We start from the raw sequence: 18,356 nt of genomic DNA, 5'->3' as shown, positions 1-18,356 counted from the left end.
AGAGCGGAAAAAGACCCATATGCGTAGCGGCGAGACGGGAAAAAGGCCCAGGCTCATTAGTGCAAAGAGTTCAGGAATGCCGTATAGAAACCTATGCCCTCAGGGAGCGGACGTGGGGCGCCCTGGTGCTAGGCGGGTCTCAGGACATCCGAACGTCAATGCTGAGCGAGGACAGAGTGCAAGACCCGGAAATATATAGCCCAAGGGAAAGAGAGGGACAGGAAGGACAGCAGACCGGAAACTAGGGACAGGACAGAGAAGGAGCGCCCTCTGGCTGCAGAGGGCGTGACAGATGGTCTCCACTACTTAAACACATAGTTTTAGTTCCATATAAAAACACTGAAATTGTTATAATTGTAAGAAAATGTCTAAATACAGAAAAAATGTTTAATTGGAATGCAGTGTGGGAGAATATATGTAATGTTTCTAAAAGAACTAACCCCCAGTTAATCCAATTTAAAGTATACAGAGTCTATAGAGGCAGAGGGAAGGTTATTAAATTAATCTTGCTTTTTGTTACAGTTTTTATGTTTTTTTATTGACCAAATAAAACAAATCACCCAAAAAACAATAGCCCACTCTTTGCTGTGGATCTTGTTTTAGGACAAATAGTTAAATGATTAAATTTAATCAATTAAATACCATGCCATTTCAATGAATTACCTACTACCAAATGGGCAAGTTGACCTTCTTATTTTTAATCTTTTTCACATTTTTTAAAATAAAAATGTTGAGTTTCATCATGTTTCTGATAATTAATTTAGTAGAATTGATTGTTACCCCAAATTTATATATACTGTATCACCCTGCAAAGTAAAGCAGTAACCCACTGAAGCTAAGCAGGTGTGAACCTGGCCAGTACCTGGGTATGGAGACCTCCTGGGAAAGCTAGAGTTGCTGGAAGAGGTGTTAGTGTTACCAGTTGGAGTGCTCACCCTGTAGTCTGGGGGTCCTAATGCCCCAGTACAGTGATGGAAACACTTTACCATAAAAAAGGTGCTGTTACTTTGTGAAATCTTTGTAAATGTACAGTACCTATTTCCCTCGAGAAACTGTCTAAGAAGATACTTTCTAAGTACTTTTTTGGCTTTAATAAACTCTGCCAGCAACTCTTTCTTTCAAGGCCTAAAATCTTCCAGGCCAGGTTCTGATGGTAGCCTTTTTTCAGGCTTTTCTTTTTTTTTCATTAACACCTACCCACATTATTAACAGGGCCCTCTCCCAGCCCAAAAATAGCCCTTGGATCATAAAATAAATTAGGTACTCCTGGATTCACAACCGCATTCCATTTGTACTTCCATACCATCCTAACACTCATTCTATTACACCTAATCTGTGCAACCTTCTTGTTCACAGCTCCACTGACTGCCCACAGCAATCATCCACTCCAGGCACTTTCCCCTGAAACAGAATTTGCTACATCACCTATAAATATATATCCAATACCACATACAGTACATTCAAGTACATTCAATTATATCATGCTATAATTTCCACCAACCTCATTTACTGCAACTCTTGCAGAAAATGCCCGGCTATTTACATTGGTGAGACAGGAAGGAGACTGGGAGACTGTTTGAGGGAACAAGTCAGGGCTGTGAGGATCGCTCCAAATCCATAGTTTCCACCTCTAAGAGCCCTGATCATAATGATCCTTCCGTCTGCATTCTTGAAGAGGGGTTTCTCAACTCCTATTGCAGAAAGACATCCGAAACCCAAATTATCCTGAAACTAGGATCACACCTTCCCCCTTCTCTCAATGAGACTCATCCCCTCTCTATTCATTTGTAGAGGTTTTGACTTCACACTTCTTCTCTAGTTTTCCCTGAGATTTTATACTCCTTCTCCCTTGCTCCCTGCTTCCTCTTAACTACCCTGTCTTTTGTTCTCCCATTCTTTATTATCAACTGGTTTCCTGCTCTCTCTCACAGCTGAAGAAGACTCCACAGCCAAAATATTGAGTCTCCTTCCACACATTAACAGAACTTGAATGCATTTTATGTTTGTGATTTTCTGAATGGGTTAGAAAGAGTACTAGAGATTTAGTGCATTAAAAGCAAATATGAAACTAGTTAGGATCTCCAATAATTTAAAAATGTATTGTTTTCAACCACTTTTTCTTGTGAATATCTTTGACAGCAGGCTGTAGTTATACTTCTGATTCTAACAAATACTGCCAATTATTTATTATTTGTTATATACATATGTTGTCATTTCCTTTCCTATGTACTGCTTTTTAACAGCAAATATTTATATGGCATATATATATATCTTAATTTTGCTGAGAAATGCATAATTTATAATTCTTATTTTTTTATACAGTTTAGACAGAGGATGGGGTTGGCTTTGTTGTATAACCTCAGGAGAGTAGAGAATATTAGGCCAAGCAAAATGTAATCAAATCCTGCTAACAGCAGGAGGAGTCAAAACCCCTCTGGTGTTATAAATACTACATTAACAACAAGGAATTGCCAGACACTGTAAAGCAGACCAAGTGAAACTGACTGTGTCTACATTCTATTACAAATTTATGATTATAGCAATACAGTACCAGTTTGAAATTCAAATAGCAACACACCTATGGAACTATTAGAATTACAAATATCTGAATACTGCTTTGAATCTAATTCATCCTGCCCGAAAGAAGTTCGACCTGCAGCTGTGTATGTGGTGATGTATACTTCAGCAGCAGCAGTGGTGATGCTGACAGTGTGTGGAAACCTGGTGGTGATTATTTCTATCTCTCACTTCAAGCAGCTCCACACACCAACCAACTTCCTCGTGCTTTCTCTGGCTGTGGCAGATTTCCTAGTAGGAGCAGCTGTGATGCCTTTCTGTTTAATTTTAATCATAGAAACATGTTGGTATTTTGGTGACATTTTTTGTATGTTTTATAACTTATTTGTTTTTTTCCTCACATCTGTTTCAATTTGTAATGTTGCATGCATAGCTATTGACCGCTATTTTGCTGTGTGTTACCCATTACTTTATTCTACTAAAGTAACAGTTAATATAACATCCTCTGTCATATCACTTACTTGGCTGCTATCACTACTGTACAATTTTGCATTCATGTATTTTAATGGAAATATTGGTGGTGCTGAAAAACTGAACATTTGTCTTGGAGACTGTATGCTTTTCACTACTAAAAGCTGGGTAATAATTGATTTAATATTTACATTGATTTTGCCTTGTTCTTTAATGATAGCACTATACTTCAAGATTTTCATAGTTGCTCGAAAGCATGCACGAGCAATCAGCTCTGTTACAGAGCAAATGCGTTCAGCAGATAGAGGCAATAATAAAATTTCCACAAAATCTGAATGGAAAGCTGCAAAAACATTAGGAATATTAGTGATTGTATTTCTTCTCTGTTTGGTACCATATTACATATGCTGTCTCGTTCTTGAAAATAATGACCAGACCTCCTTAGTACTTCGTTTTCTAGGCTGGTTGTTATATTTTAATTCTGCTATAAATCCTATAATTTACGCCTTGTTTTATCCCTGGTTCCAGAAGTCAGTTAAGATGATTTTTACATTGAAGATATTTGAAATAGAATCCTCCTTGATAAATGTGTTTTCTAAAGAGATCTAAATTTACAGCCTTCCCTTTACTTACAAAATATAAATCATGTGAGAATTCATTTAATTCTGACAATCTTTATTAAAGTCGTCTATCCTGTGTTATACTATATGAATTTCAGATTTAATACTTCTTTAAAGATCATCCAATATTACCCTATAAAGTCTTGATCCAAGCAACTGAAAATACTTTTAAAAAATCTGGAGGTTTGTTTTCATATTTAATATGTCATATTTCTTCTTAATATGTTTATCTTTAATATGTTATAAAAGTCAGTACAGATTCCTAATTTTGAGAAGTATAATAAACCATACAGAAGTGTCTGCTTTAAAAGGAGTGTTACTATTGTTTTACATTATGTAAATTACATTTTTCCTTTTATGTTAATGTCTTTAGAAAAATTTTTATGAACAGTATGTATAGAGTTGAGCTGCTGTGGCGACCTACCAGATATCAGTACCCTACATCTACAGCTGAGATTTTATTATTATCATATTATTATCATAAATGCTGATAACCTTTTTTTCAAATTTACATTCCTAAATAACAGCATAAAACCAGCCTAAATTAGAATTTTAAATGAAGTTTTGCTGTTCCATTACATAATTTTTTTGTCCTTTTATCTCAGAGTATTGGTGGTGGTTGAGGGGAGTCCCCATTACCTGTAAAGTGCTTTGAGTGGAGTGTCCAGAAAAGCGCTATATAAGTGTAAGCAGTTATTATTATTATTATTATTATTATTATTATTATTATTATTTACAGAAATGGAGATCTGCGACTTTATGCAAAAATCGTGTATATGTGAATTTGCTGAATTTATTGAATTTCATTGATCTGCATTAATGTTCAATGTCTTTATCATATTTCGCCCACTACTGTATATAAAACTATATTCCAACATTCAACCTTAAGAAACTGAAGTTGTTTAAAGATACAGCAACTCAGAATATGCATTATTATTCAGCATACCTATCTTAACTTTTCACTGGCCAAAGAAGATTGGCAGGAGGAACTTTTAGTGTGTTCAATGCTTTTGAAACAATTGCTTCATTTAATCTGTTTTACTACTAGTTTAAATTTACTTAATATGTAATCATGTAACTAAATGAAAATTTTGGGAGTTGGCAATAAAAATAACCAAAGTATAACAACATTTCTGAATGTCATTAATCATATTAATTTATGAATATAAATATAATATACATATGTAGGTGGTAGCGGTAGCTAAAACATAAAAAAATGTACACATCAGTATTCCACCTCCACCTATCCACCTGCTTGATTTTCAGCATCAAGAATTAAACATGTTTGTTTTGACTGCATTTGTTATAATGGAAAATGAAATATATATCCGAGTAACTCAGTGGTAGAATTCTTGCCATTTAGTTTCATGCAGGGGGTCTGGGTTCAATCCCAGCCTATGTGCAAGTTGTACTTTTAACATAGTTGTTCCTTGGGCAAAATTAAGACTCTTACCCTAATAATAAAATACAATAAACAATATGTGTACTATATTTATATTTTATTATTTTATATATCACAGTATGTTAAAATATTATCCATAATGAATGAATGAATGAAAGAGTAATGGAGTGTAAAGATGCCCTTTACAAAAAACGGTAATTGAAGTTTTTACATGTATATTTGCTTTTAAATACCATAAAGCCACTATTTTTATATTTTTATAATTATCATCTGAAATATTTATGTGTAGTTTTTTTTAAGTTGATATAGTTTTTCTAAACATTTGGCTGAGCCAAATTTGTTTGTGTTTTCAGGCATAGCACATACAGTATTTCAGCTTAACTTTTCTGATGTAAATCTGGATGGAGTCTCATGTCTTGGTGGCAAGCTTAGTTTTTTTTCCAGGAGGTCTCCCATTCAGGTACTGACAAGGCTCACAAATGCTTAGTTTTAAGGGGTCGCCAGTTTTGAGGTTTTTTTAATATTTTATTTATCAAAAAGCAATAAAATATTTAGTTGTCAGTTGCAGGGTGATATGGCTGCTGGTTAATGACCATCTAGAGCATTTCCTGCATCACTTCACCAACTTCCACCCATCCCTCCACTGTACAGTTAACATATCTTCCACTGCTCTTACATTTCTGGACATTAACCCATCCATTAATCACCCACAACTCTCTAATTCTAATACAAATCCACAACTTCACACAGCTGGCTCCTGTACAGCTCCTTTCACCCAACACATACTAAAAAGTTTCTCCCTTTTTCACAGTTCCTCAGGTTCTGATGACTTTGCAGTAACAACATGGACATCCATAACCAAGCTTTCAAAATGCATTTTTTTTTTAATTAAAAGAGGATTGTTAAGAGGAACAATGCCCATGTTATTGACAGGCCATTCTTCTGAGCCAAAAATAACCCTCAGATCACTCAAATTAGGAACTCCTGGACTCCTGGAACTATATTCCATTGGTGCTGCCCTACCACCCTAACACCCTTTCTATTCTCAGGACCATTAATGTCAACTGTCCCATCTGAACAAGTAAAAATTTATTCCATTCCATTTCTTTTCTTCTCTTTTCAGCATGGAATAAACCTTTACTTGTTTCTTTGCAGCCTACACATGCTGATGCAGCTACTCACTTGAACTTTCCCATTTTATAAGATGATCCCTCTACTGGTACCCTCTTTTCTGACGACCACATAATCTCATATCGCCGACCACCTAATCTGTGCAACCTTCTTGTTCACAGCTTCCTTGACTGCCCACAGCAATCATCCAAACCAACGAAATGTGTTTTGCGTTTACAAAATTAAAGTGTTTTAAATGTGTAGTTAAAAAGTAAACAAAAAACTTACAGTTTACAGATGTATCCATTCAAAATGCACGGTAAGCTAGTCGAAGAAGTGGGCGACTCAAACGTCGGAGCCCAGTGGGTACAGCAGCAGCAACAACAATAATAGCGTGTATTCTTATAATTATAATCAAGAATAACAAAACAAAATTTAAAAGACAGCTGAAATTAAAAAAGAAGCATTTTGAAATTATTAGCTGGTATTAATAAACTAATATGGTTAATAATTATCAGATACATTATTATAATTCAGAGTCATTTGTTTTCTCCGGTTTTCATAACCTTCACTTATTAAAAGGCCTATTTATGAGACACGCTGTTTCAGATGTCAATAACTTTGTGAAAAACGACACAGAGTCTTCAAACCACAGGCATTTAAAAGATATTGATTTGTGAAAATTTTCACAGCTTTTATTTAAACAATATCCAGTACCTGGCTGCATTTTTAGAAGCCTTTTTTTAATGATGTAAACCCATTTTTTATGGCTTTTAAAGTCATGCAATTTCTAATTTAGGATGGGATACGTTATTATTTCTATTTTTTGATTTTCCTTAAAAAATAAAAGAATCAGTTGCCTACTGAGCCATACAATATTATGTTACATTTTTTATATTTCTTAAAGACTTCAGAATGTTTTGACTGATGCATAAAAATTACTGATCCATAAAGTGTTATCGCGTAATGAACTCACTTACACCAGGGATTCACTTTATTCAAACTAAGGTTTCTAAAAATGCAACCAGGTACTAGATATTGTTTAAATAAAAGCTGTGAAAAATGTTCGCAAATTGCGTTCTTTAAAATGCCTGTGATTTGAAGTCTCTGTGTCATTTTCTGCAAAGTTATTGACAACTGAAACATCGTATCTCATAAATAGGCATTTTAAAAAGAAAGCGAAGGTTATGCAAACCAGAGAAAACAAATGACTCTTAAAAAGATACAAGAAGTTTGAAATTATTATTTATTATTAATAAATTAATACTGTTAATAACTGTTAATAAAGATCAGATATATAAGTATAATTTCAGTGGTCTTTTTAATACTACTTTGTTATTCTCAATAATAATTATGATATATACAACAATATATTTGTTGTAAAGACGTGTTAAATTGCCCTACTGGGATGAATAAAATATTTTAAATTGAATTGAATTAAACTGGTTGAACTGGTTTTGTGCTCATTTACATTTTTATTTCATTATTAATATAGTTAAACATTGAATACATTGTGATATATATAAACAATAAATAATATAGTATGCATTATATTTATTATTTTATTTTTTTAAAAAGACTTTGTTGGAAAAAAAAGTTGTGCCTTAAGCAGGAATTGAACTCGGATATACTAGATGGAGACCTTGCCATAAAACCCACTGCACTAACTAGTCCCTTGGAATCACACTTGAAACAGCTTAAATTGTTTCAAAACTAATCATTAATGAATGACACTGGACACTCCACTCAAAGCGTTTTACAGGTAATGGGGACTCCTCTCCACCACCACCAATGTGCAGCATCCACCTGGATGATGATGGTTCAGTAGCAGAATTCTTGCCTGCCATGTCTATAATAAAGACTCTCTTTATAATAATAAAATAAATAACATACTTTTCTTTTTCTTTTCTTTTAACAAATAAACATTTCTTTGAAAAACTAAAATAGCAAATATTATGGACACTATATTGACATTTTTTATATTTCTAAATATCACATGTTCGTACTGTATGTACACAGCGGTACTGCAGGGTGTAAGGTGCAAACCCACGTGAGCCCGAAAGCCCTACTTTATTAATATCTTCCGTGTCGCATTAACATTGGAATGTTCCTTTTTACAAGTTTAAAAGGAGGCGATACACAAGTTTCTCCTTTTAACTCTTCAGTTTACAGAGACATTTCACCAGAGCCACACAACATTGTCCAATAATACTCTTCTTGTGTCTAATTTTTAGTTTAACAGGATTTAAGCTACAGTATATGAATATAATTATATCATTATTAATTTCTTTAGATACGCAATTCCATATTACTGTATATTCCCTATTAATCAAATTCTAAAAATGTCAATATAGTTTCCATAATATTTGCTATTTTAGGTTTTTAAAGAAATGTTTATTTGTTAAAAGAAAACTCATGGTGATTGCTGGATTTGAACACCTGACCTCAGCCTTATAAATCAGTCACTGATTTAATCATCACACCATTACACCACAGACACAGTTACATAGCAAGCACTGAAACAGCCATACACATATCAATAGAAAGTCTTATACTACTGTTTGTGCTACAGTACATGAATATCATTATTAATTTCTTTAGATACATGATTCCATATTATATTCCCTATTAATCAAATTCTAAAAGTATGCTTTTGTTTACTCCGATAACAAGCATATTCGCAGAAAAGGTTAAAACTATCACTTTTCTCACAAAGTACATAAACGTAATATGGTCAGAAGGAGCACGTAAAAAAGTTTCAGAAATAACCACATGTAAGACTTTGATGCTTAAAATGTTTAGGGAGAAATGGAATACTGGTGTGTATTTTTTCTTTAAACTACCAATACCAGCCATATACAGTTTACATAATATGTTTATGTTCCTAAATTAATATCGTTTATGAGCATGTGATTGGCATGGTGTATCAGAGATTCTCAAATCTTAATTTGTATGTAATACTTTGAGTTTACAGATTGTCCAAGGTCATTCATTATTAATACTAATAGTAATATGTTCGGTAAAGCCTTTGATGCATAAAATATTTCTGCATAATTAAAATATTTATGATAAAAGTGCTAGGTTGTGTACTTTTGTCCAACTGAGCAATCTTGCTTTCAGAAAATATACCAACTTTTTCATATTTAATGATTAATATGCTGTAATACACAGTTTAAATTTAAAAGTCTAAAGAGTATACAACTTAAATTCTTAATTGAATAAAAATTGTCCCTAAGCAGTGATCGAGATTCAAAACTGGGTGTTTTCTGGTGACAGCTCAAATGCTTTACATGAGAGGTTAAGCTTTATTAGCTCCACCTGGTGGTTTTATAAGGTGATTCCGAATCCTATTAACACAATCTAATTTACATGATGTATGATGCGTCATGATGCATTTTGATGTGACACGCCCACTGCGTTGTACTACAGCGTACCCCGCTCGTTTTGAATGGCTGCATCTGTATCTCAATAATCCTTTATCTCAATAATCCCTTAGTGAATGATCTGCCATATATAAAGGCAGATGATATTTATTACTTTTTATGGTTTGCTATTCATATTTTGTTGTTGTCCGAGTAATTTTTGTGTAGACTTCATTCATTCTTAGTAGCAATAAAAGCACTTTCTCAAATTACTGTTCTCAATATCTAATAGTTTCAGTAAATTCAAACCATTGCATTACTGTGCTAATAGACTGGGTATTAAGCTGCCATAGAATTCTGAACTGCCTATGTTTCAATGAGGTAACATCAGTTCTGTAACATGATCACTGAGCTCTGTCTCATAACCAGTATAGGTTAAAGCCAGATCATACAATCTGACACCAGACGATGGGTCCAGAGTAAAAATATTTCCAGGGTACATCTACTAGCAAGTGATTATGGTATTTTAAATTTCTCATGTTTTTATCTTGCTATCATAATATTTTATTAGCATTGGTGGCTTCAAAACGTTTTGAAAATGTTACCTTGATGTTAAGCATTATGTGAAGATCATAAACATTCCAGTATCTTCATTGCCTCTCATAAGTCCTTTCTCTTCCATTAATATTGAACTCCAGCACATTTTGACATACGAATTAAACAGTGGGACCACCATTCTTTACTAAATATAATACAGATATACTGTACCACCATAAATATGCAATGGGTTAATAAGGTCCTTATACATGAACAGTATGTTTACAACTCTAAACATTTTAATCATTATGTATTATATTTGATTAAGCTTTAATGTTTAATCGACATTTTTATAGATATTTATTATCTTAATTGGTACTGTGCCCTAGTGTATCAGCATAAACTTTTACTGAAATGTGCATTTTTGTCTGTTTGTGCCGATTATACTGCCTCCAAAGTGCGAAAAACAAAACAAAATTCAATAACACAGAAAAAAATAAAAGCTCATAATTAAACCTTCAAAACCATATATATATTTAATAATAATTTTTATTTTTTTACTTATTTTTTAAAATAAGTTTTTCATATATAACCTTTAAGATTGAATTTTTCTCCTACAATAATAGAAGAAATGTGATAAAGAAATTGAAGAAAGAAAAGCAATGTAGTACCTGCAAATTAATGTGCTTTTCTCTGCAGCTGACAATTCTCTGCAGTACACAGATTTTGCAAAGAATACCAGGAAAAGTTTTAAAAAAAGGGGGTAACATTTTTTAATGTATTTTTTACAAACCAGATTGAGTAACATTGCAGTTAGGTTGTTTTCATGCTGTTAAGTGTGTAAAAGTGAAATAAAGTTGTAACCAGTATTTATGAGCAAAAATAGAATAATGCCCACAATAGATAAAAGCCATGGGCTCCCCAAGTCTGTGAATACTCTGAAATCATCAAGTAATTATGTGATAGAACTGTAACACTCCATTTAAAATTTAGATTTAGGCTGTTTTTATGGTGTTGTATAAGATTGAAATCAAGGTTTATCCAGTATTCATGAGAAAAATAAATATAAAATATGAACTGTAGCTATAGGATCCTCATGCCCCACAGTCACTATCATAGCTCACCTCTATATGTGCTGTTCATAAACATTTCTGTAAAAACATTAAAATAACAGGAAAAAGTCATCATGTAAAACAACAGTAACAGTCCTGTTAAAGCATGCCCATCAGCAGTTTTTATTATACCATACTTCTAAAAAAAACTAGAAATCCACACTGATGTGAGTAACAAGAATGAAAGCAATCCTCCACATTGTTTTTCAAAAAAGGTATTTTTAGTGGCTTTGATCATGATTTAATAGTATAATATAAGATAATCATTAAAGAAATATCACATCTGAATTTAAAATAGTAGACTTTAACAATTACAATTACAATTTGTAAATACCAAGCACAAAAGCAATCCTGCAGTTTAAAAGGTGTTTATAGGTGCTTTGATAAGTATGTTATAGAGATCTTTAAAGAAATATTAAACACAAATTTAATATAGTATAAAATAAAAAAACTTTATCTATAAACAATTACAGCATTAAATTAATTCTTATATTTAGTATTTAAAGAGACGGCTGTAAATTTAAATCTCTTTAGAAAATACATTTATGAGGGAGGATTCTATTTTAAATATTTTAAGTGTAACAATTAGCTTAACGCACTTCTGGAACCAGGGATAAAACAAAGCGTAAATGATAGGATTGATGGCAGAATTAAAATATAACAACCAACCTAGAAAACGAAGTACTAAAGAGGACCGGTCCACATTTTCAAGAGCGAGACTGCATATGTAATATGGTACCAAACAGAGAAGAAATACAATCACTAATATTCCTAATGTTTTTGCAGCTTTCCTTTCAGATTTTGTGGAAATTTTATTATTCGCTCCATCTGCTGAATGCATTTGCTCTGTAACAGAGCTGATTGCTCGTGCATGCTTTCGAGCAACTACGAAAATCTTGAAATATAATGTTGTCATTATAGAACAAGGCAATATCAATGTACATAATAAATCAATTATTACCCAGCTTTTAGATATAAAAAGCATACAGTCTCCAAGATGTTCAGTTTTTCAGCACCACCCATATTTCCATTAAAATACATGAAGGTCAATTTGTACAGTAGTGATAGCAGCCAATTAAGTAATATGACAGAAGCTGTAATATCATCTGTGACTTTAGCAGAATAAAGCAAAGGGTAACACACAGCAAAATAGCGATCAATAGCTATGCATGCAACATTACTAACTGAAACAGATGTGAGAAAAAAAACAGATATATTATAAAGTATGCAAAATATTTCTCCAAAATACCAACAGGTTTCTATGAATAAAATTAAATAAAAAGGCATCACAGCTGCTCCTACTAGAAAATCTGCCACAGTCAGGGAGAGCATTAGGAAGTTAGTTGGTGTATGGAGCTGCTTGAAGTGAGAGATAGAGATGATCACCACCAGGTTTCCACACACTGTCAGCATCACCACTGCCACTGCAGAAATATACATCACCGCATAAACAGCTGTAGATTGGACTTCCTTCAGGCAGGATAAATTAGATTCAAAACAGTATTCAACTACTTGAAATTCTAACAGTTCCATTGATGTGTCACTATTCAAATTTTAAACTGGTACTGTATTGCTATAACCATAAATGTGTAATAAAGAGTAATCAATTGCACTTGTTTTCCTTACAGTATCTGGGAATTCCATGTTGGTGATGTGGCATTTATAGTACAAGAAGGGTTGTTGACTCCTCCTGCTGTTAGTTTGTCCTAATAATCTCTATTCTCCCGAGGTTACACAACAAAGCTAACCCCACCCTCTTTCTGAACTGTATTAAAAATAAGAATTATTAATGATGAAGTTCTAACTTAATATATAAAATGTCATATATATTTTAGAAATTAATTGATTTCTTAGTAAACCTAATATACAAAATGTACTGTATGCCATATGCCATATGAAGGTGGAAAGCTAAATTATATTTACTTAGTGTTATTAAATAACAAGAAAAGAGAAAGTACACCAAATAATTATAGCACACTGAAATAATAGGAAGTAGAGTATGTGTTAGAATCAGAGGTATAACTGCAGCCTGCTGTCATGGATGTTAAAAGGGAAAGAAGGCTGAAAACAATGCATTTAAAAGTAAATCTTGGAGACACCAACTAGTCATGTATTTGTCTTTAATGCACTAAATCTTTAGTGCTCAGTGTTATTGTCACAATATCAAAAATTTGTTAGGCCTCCCTGGCTGCTGGGCTGTGGAACAAGCTAGAAAACACATAAAACTGTTTTTGACTTCGACCCTGGCTTTGAACTCTGAGTGAACCTGGTTACAGCCCTTGCTTCGTTTGGATTCTAAATCTGATCCATGCCTTACCTGTACCACACTCTGGACTCCCTAGCTAGCCACAACATCACATCTGCCTGCATGTGTGGCTACTCGGCTCGCCAGTCTGCAAGCATCTTGCTCTCCAACCACAAAATACATGATCCCCACTCCTCCCTGTCTCAGTAATGTGTGCTGTTTGCACTCCCCAACTTTGCTGCCTGTTCATCCTGGAATTGGGTTCTTAATGCTCCTGGGTTGCGTAGAGTCCCATCTTGGGAGATTTCAAAATCATTATTAAATTTAACACTAAACTATAAAATTGGGAAGGGCAAAATATTTTTTGACAAAAGCAAATGTTCAGGCTGTATACAACATCTTTAAGACAATTGTGGCAGTTTAGCTATTACACATGTCCTAACATATCAACAGAGTATTTGTCTTTCTTACATGTTTCTTGCTGCCATTGTAACATTATTGGAGCATTTGTGTTGCTCCAATATCACAAACTGTCTAACTTTATTAGTGAATGCTCTCCAGATTATCATTGTACATAATTTATTGCTCGAGTTTTCTACTGTCACTTTCAAGATCCGGAGTATTAAAAATGAAAGATACAGGTGTGATTCTCATAAGGTCTGGGGAGAGAGAGGGAAGAGGAAGGAAGAAATGTATTAAATTGATCTTGTTTTCGAGTTAAAGTTTTTGTCGTTTAATGATCAAATTAAAAAAACAACTAAAAATAACAGCCCAGTCTTTTGCCGTGGATCATGTGTTAGGATAGTTTAAAGTATTAAATTTAATCAATTAAAGACTGTGATATTTCAATTAATCACCAACTACCAAATGGGCTAGATAAGAAGATTGGCCTCCTCCTCACAATAAAAGTGTTACCTTTATTGTGTTCTTATAATAATAAAGTTTCACCACGTTTCTATTTATGAATGTAGTGAAAGTGAGTGTTACTACAAGTTACTTTGTGAAATGTTCTATTTTCCAAAAATGATGTAGTTTATATCGGCCTAAGTCACTGAGAAATTGTTTAGGCAGATACTTTTGGACTAATTTCTTAGACTTTAATAAACTCTGTTAGCAACCCTTTCTTTCAAGGTCTAAAAGTTTCCAGACCATGCTCTAATTGTAGCTTGGGTTGAAGTGAACTCAAGTTTCTGTTATTACTAAAACTTTGCTTCGTCTCTTTTCGACGTGTTCAGCCCCATAATCTGTAAAAGTTCTTTTAATGATAAGTACCATTCTACAAGACTTATAATGTAGCTACCTGTGTGCAGAGCCCTCCAGAGCTCCCTAAGTGAATTATGCCTCAAGAAGTAAACTCCTTAAATGTGTGTCAAATACTAATATTTCCAACTTATGAATCTTTGATGATCTTGAGAAAGATGACAACATCTGGTGGATTGACATGAGAAGAAAGAGAGATTAAGTGCTTTTCCTTACTTTTATAGGGGAAGGAGAGGAAATAGTGAGCCTGGTAAAGAGGAGAGCTCATGGGACAGTCCAACACCATACACATAGTGGGTTGCTGGGCACGTGGTGAAGTGGGAACCAGCATTTGGAGCCAGCATGGTTGTGGAGGGCGCTGTCCTCTCCCCATCTCCTGTCTCTGCTCAACAGTCTTGCAGTGGCCCACCCACTCGTCGTCTAGCTGACCCCCAGCTCCCAGCTGCCTGGCAGAGTAATCACAGACTGTCTCACCACGCTGTCTGTCTCATCACACTTGCCAGACTGCAAGCAGCCTCCTCTGGTTGCTATGCTTGTGGTGCAGGGAACAAAATAGGCCCTTTTCATTACAAAGGGGCATGCTATACACAGAACAGGAGAATACTGTACGTGGGGATGCAGAGAGTGATGCACATGAGAAGAAAGAGGGAGAGTGTGTGAGCTTGCCCCCCTATATTAATAAGGGAGGAAGAGGAAAAAGTGAGCTTCATAAATGGCTAAAGAATAGAAGGTACAGGACAGACAAACACCAGGGGGTGCACAGTTCCCCATTTCATTTATTTTTGTTGTTTATTTTGACAGTGTAATATTAATGCAGTGCATTCAGTACAAACTTTTACTGAACATCTTGTTTTTATTATTGCCTTAATGTATGTGCATTATTTTCTGTACATAATTATTTTTATTAACCTATCATAAATGTTCTTTTATCATTTTGTTAGCTAAAAGAAGTCTACAGGCAATTTTTTCACAGTTATTTATTAATTGATGTGCAAAATATTTTTACAACATCCAGAAAACTATCAAACATACTATTGAAATTACTCTAATTCTTAATGTTGTTAATTCTGCTCAGATTCTTTACAGCTAGGTAAGTGTAGATTAGATCAATTCTCTTTTAACACAATTTAAGTCTTTGCTGCAAATTAAATAGACTGTGTGTGTAGCCTGAACATTTGCATTTTTCAAAACATTTTGACTTTCCTAATTTTAAAGTTTAAGATTACTTTCAAGAACAATTGTAGCTGTTGGACAAAGGGGCAGCAAAGTTGGGGAGCCTGGAAACAGCACACAGGGAATGGGCATTACTGCAACAGGAGAGAGTGGGGATCAGGGAGCAGGATGCTTGCAGACTGGCGAGCCAAATAGCCTGCATGCTGGCAAATATGGTGCCATGGTTATCAAGGGAGTCCAGAGCGTGGTAAGGTTCAGTTTGAGTTTAAAGCCAGGGTCAAGGTCAAAAACAAACTGTCCATGAACTCAATCAGGAGACAAAGCAGGCGTCAGAGAACAAACAAAGCAGAGCATGGGAATACACACAAAGGTGACGCTCAAGGGGCTCAGTGTCCAAACCCATTGACAGAGCCCCGAGCTTGGTCAGGTCGGAGTATTTTCTCAGAGGAACACCAGCTCCTCTGATTCATCAGGTGATTAGTTTTATGTGGCAAAAAGAGAAAGGAGACAGATTGATCACTAGCTGCAGTGCCAAAGCTAGCTTGCCCCACTACCCAACTGTGCACAACAGGGCAAGCCTGACAAATTTGTTATATTGTGTCAATTGCACTGAGCACTAAAGTTTTAGTGCATTAAATACAAATACATAGCTAGTTAGTGTCTCCAAGATTTACTTTATAAATACATTGTTTTACGCCTTATTTCCCTGTGAATATCCATGTTAGCAGACCACAGTTACACCTCTGATAACACATATTTCCTATTATTTTAGTGTGCTATATTTTTTTGTTAGTCATTTTCTTTTATGTGTTATTTTTTAACAATACGTAAATATAATTTAGGTTTCCAACTACATATGGCATATTTTATATATTACGTTTGCTTAGAAATTCATTATTTATAATTCTTATTTTTAAAAAACAGTTGAGACATAGGAGGGGATAGCTTTGCCATGTAACCTCAGGAGAATAGAGATTATTAGGACAAGCAAACTGTCATCAAATCCTGCTCACAGCAGGAGGAGTCAACAACACTTCTTGTGTAATAAATTTCACATCACCAACAAGGAATTCCCAGACACTGTAAAGCGGACCAAGTAGAATTGACTGTGTCTACATTCTATTACAAATTTATGATTATAGCAATACAGTACAGTACAGTTTGAAATTCGAATAGCAACACATCAATGGAACTGTTAGAATTTCAAATATCTGAATACTGCTTTGAATCTAATTCATCCTGCCTGAAAGAAGTCCGATCTCCAGCTATATATGTGTTGATGTATGCTTCTGCAGCAGCAGTGGTGATGCTGACAGTGTGTGGAAACCTGATGGTGATCATCTCTATCTCTCACTTCAAGCAGCTCCACACACCAACCAACTTCCTCGTGCTCTCTCTGGCTGTGGCAGATTTTCTAGTAGGAGCAGCTGTGATGCCTTTCTGTTTAATTTTATTCATAGAAACCTGTTGGTATTTTGGAGAAATATTTTGCATACTTTATAATATATCTGTTTTTTTTCTCACATCTGTTTCAATTGGTAATGTTGCATGCATAGCTATTGACCGCTATTTTGCTGTGTGTTACCCATTAATTTATTCTACTAAAGTCTCAATTAATATAACATCCTCTGTCATATTGCTTAATTGGCTGCTATCACTACTGTACAATTTGGCCTTCATGTATTTTAATGGAAATATTGGTGGTGCTGAAAAACTGAACATTTGCCTTGGAGACTGTTTGTTTTTCATAACTAAAAGCTGGGTAATAACTGATTTGGTATTTACATTGATATTGCCCTGTTCTGTAATGATAACATTATATTTCAAGATTTTTGTAGTTGCTCAAAAGCATGCACGAGCAATCAGCTCTGTTACAGAGCAAATGCGTTCAGCAGATGGAGGCAATAATAAAATATCTTCAACATCTGAAAGGAAAGCTGCAAAAACATTAGGAATATTAGTGATTGCATTTCTGCTCTGTTTGGTGCCATATTATATATGCAGTCTTGTTCTTAAAAATGTGGGCCGAACCTCTTTACTACTTAGTGTTCTAGGTTGGTTGTTATATTTTAATTCTGCTATCAATCCTATTATTTATGCTTTGTTTTATCCCTGGTTCCAGAAGTCAGTTAAGCTGATTGTTACCCTTAAGATATTTCAAATAGAATCCTCCCTGATAAATGTGTTTTCTAAAGACATTTAAATTTACAGTTGTCCCATTACATAAGAAAATTAGAGAAAAAAAAAACTAATGTTCCAATTCATTTAAAAAAGAAATCCGGAGGATTGTTTTTATCCTCTGCGTGTATCTTTAATGTCAGTGTAGATGTCCAGCTCCAAGAAGTGTAATAAAACCTGCTGATGGGCTGTTTTGACTGGAGTGTTAATATTTTTGTTGCATGACGATTTATTTCTTTTATTTCAATGTCTTCACAGAGGTGTTTATGTTTATTAGTATGAATAGAGGGTGAGGTGCTGGGATGACCGGTGTCACATGGGTACCCTGCAGCAACAACTGAGTTTTTAATATTATTTTACTCATAAATA

General features: G+C 34.3%; 2 protein-coding genes and 1 pseudogene across 2 annotated transcripts; 2 read left to right on the top strand and 1 right to left on the bottom strand.

Annotated features, from left to right (window-relative positions):
• The first annotated feature begins 2,580 nt into the window (after positions 1 to 2,580).
• LOC148840224 (trace amine-associated receptor 13c-like) lies at positions 2,581 to 3,597 on the top strand. Its single transcript, XM_088907417.1, has one exon. The coding sequence runs from the start codon at positions 2,581 to 2,583 to the stop codon at positions 3,595 to 3,597; it is 1,017 nt and encodes a 338-aa protein (XP_088763543.1).
• Positions 3,598 to 11,651: 8,054 nt separating this feature from the next.
• Positions 11,652 to 12,649, bottom strand: LOC148840223 (trace amine-associated receptor 13c-like; annotated as a pseudogene).
• Positions 12,650 to 16,995: 4,346 nt separating this feature from the next.
• On the top strand, positions 16,996 to 18,012 carry LOC148840222 (trace amine-associated receptor 13c-like). The gene has a single exon (XM_088936680.1). The coding sequence runs from the start codon at positions 16,996 to 16,998 to the stop codon at positions 18,010 to 18,012; it is 1,017 nt and encodes a 338-aa protein (XP_088792806.1).
• The last annotated feature ends 344 nt before the right edge of the window (positions 18,013 to 18,356 follow it).

This window comes from Atractosteus spatula, chromosome 2 (genome assembly GCF_055471065.1).
Source record: "Atractosteus spatula isolate fAtrSpa1 chromosome 2, fAtrSpa1.hap1, whole genome shotgun sequence".
NCBI lineage: Eukaryota > Metazoa > Chordata > Actinopteri > Semionotiformes > Lepisosteidae > Atractosteus > Atractosteus spatula.
The sequence above is the reverse complement of the archived record's forward strand: the minus strand, read 5'-3'. Positions and strand labels throughout refer to the sequence as shown.

Excerpts from the sequence above, each read along its gene's own strand:
- LOC148840222 (XM_088936680.1), top strand. The coding sequence starts at position 16,996 with ATGGAACTGTTAGAATTTCAAATATCTGAATACTGCTTTGAATCTAAT.
- LOC148840224 (XM_088907417.1), top strand. The coding sequence starts at position 2,581 with ATGGAACTATTAGAATTACAAATATCTGAATACTGCTTTGAATCTAAT.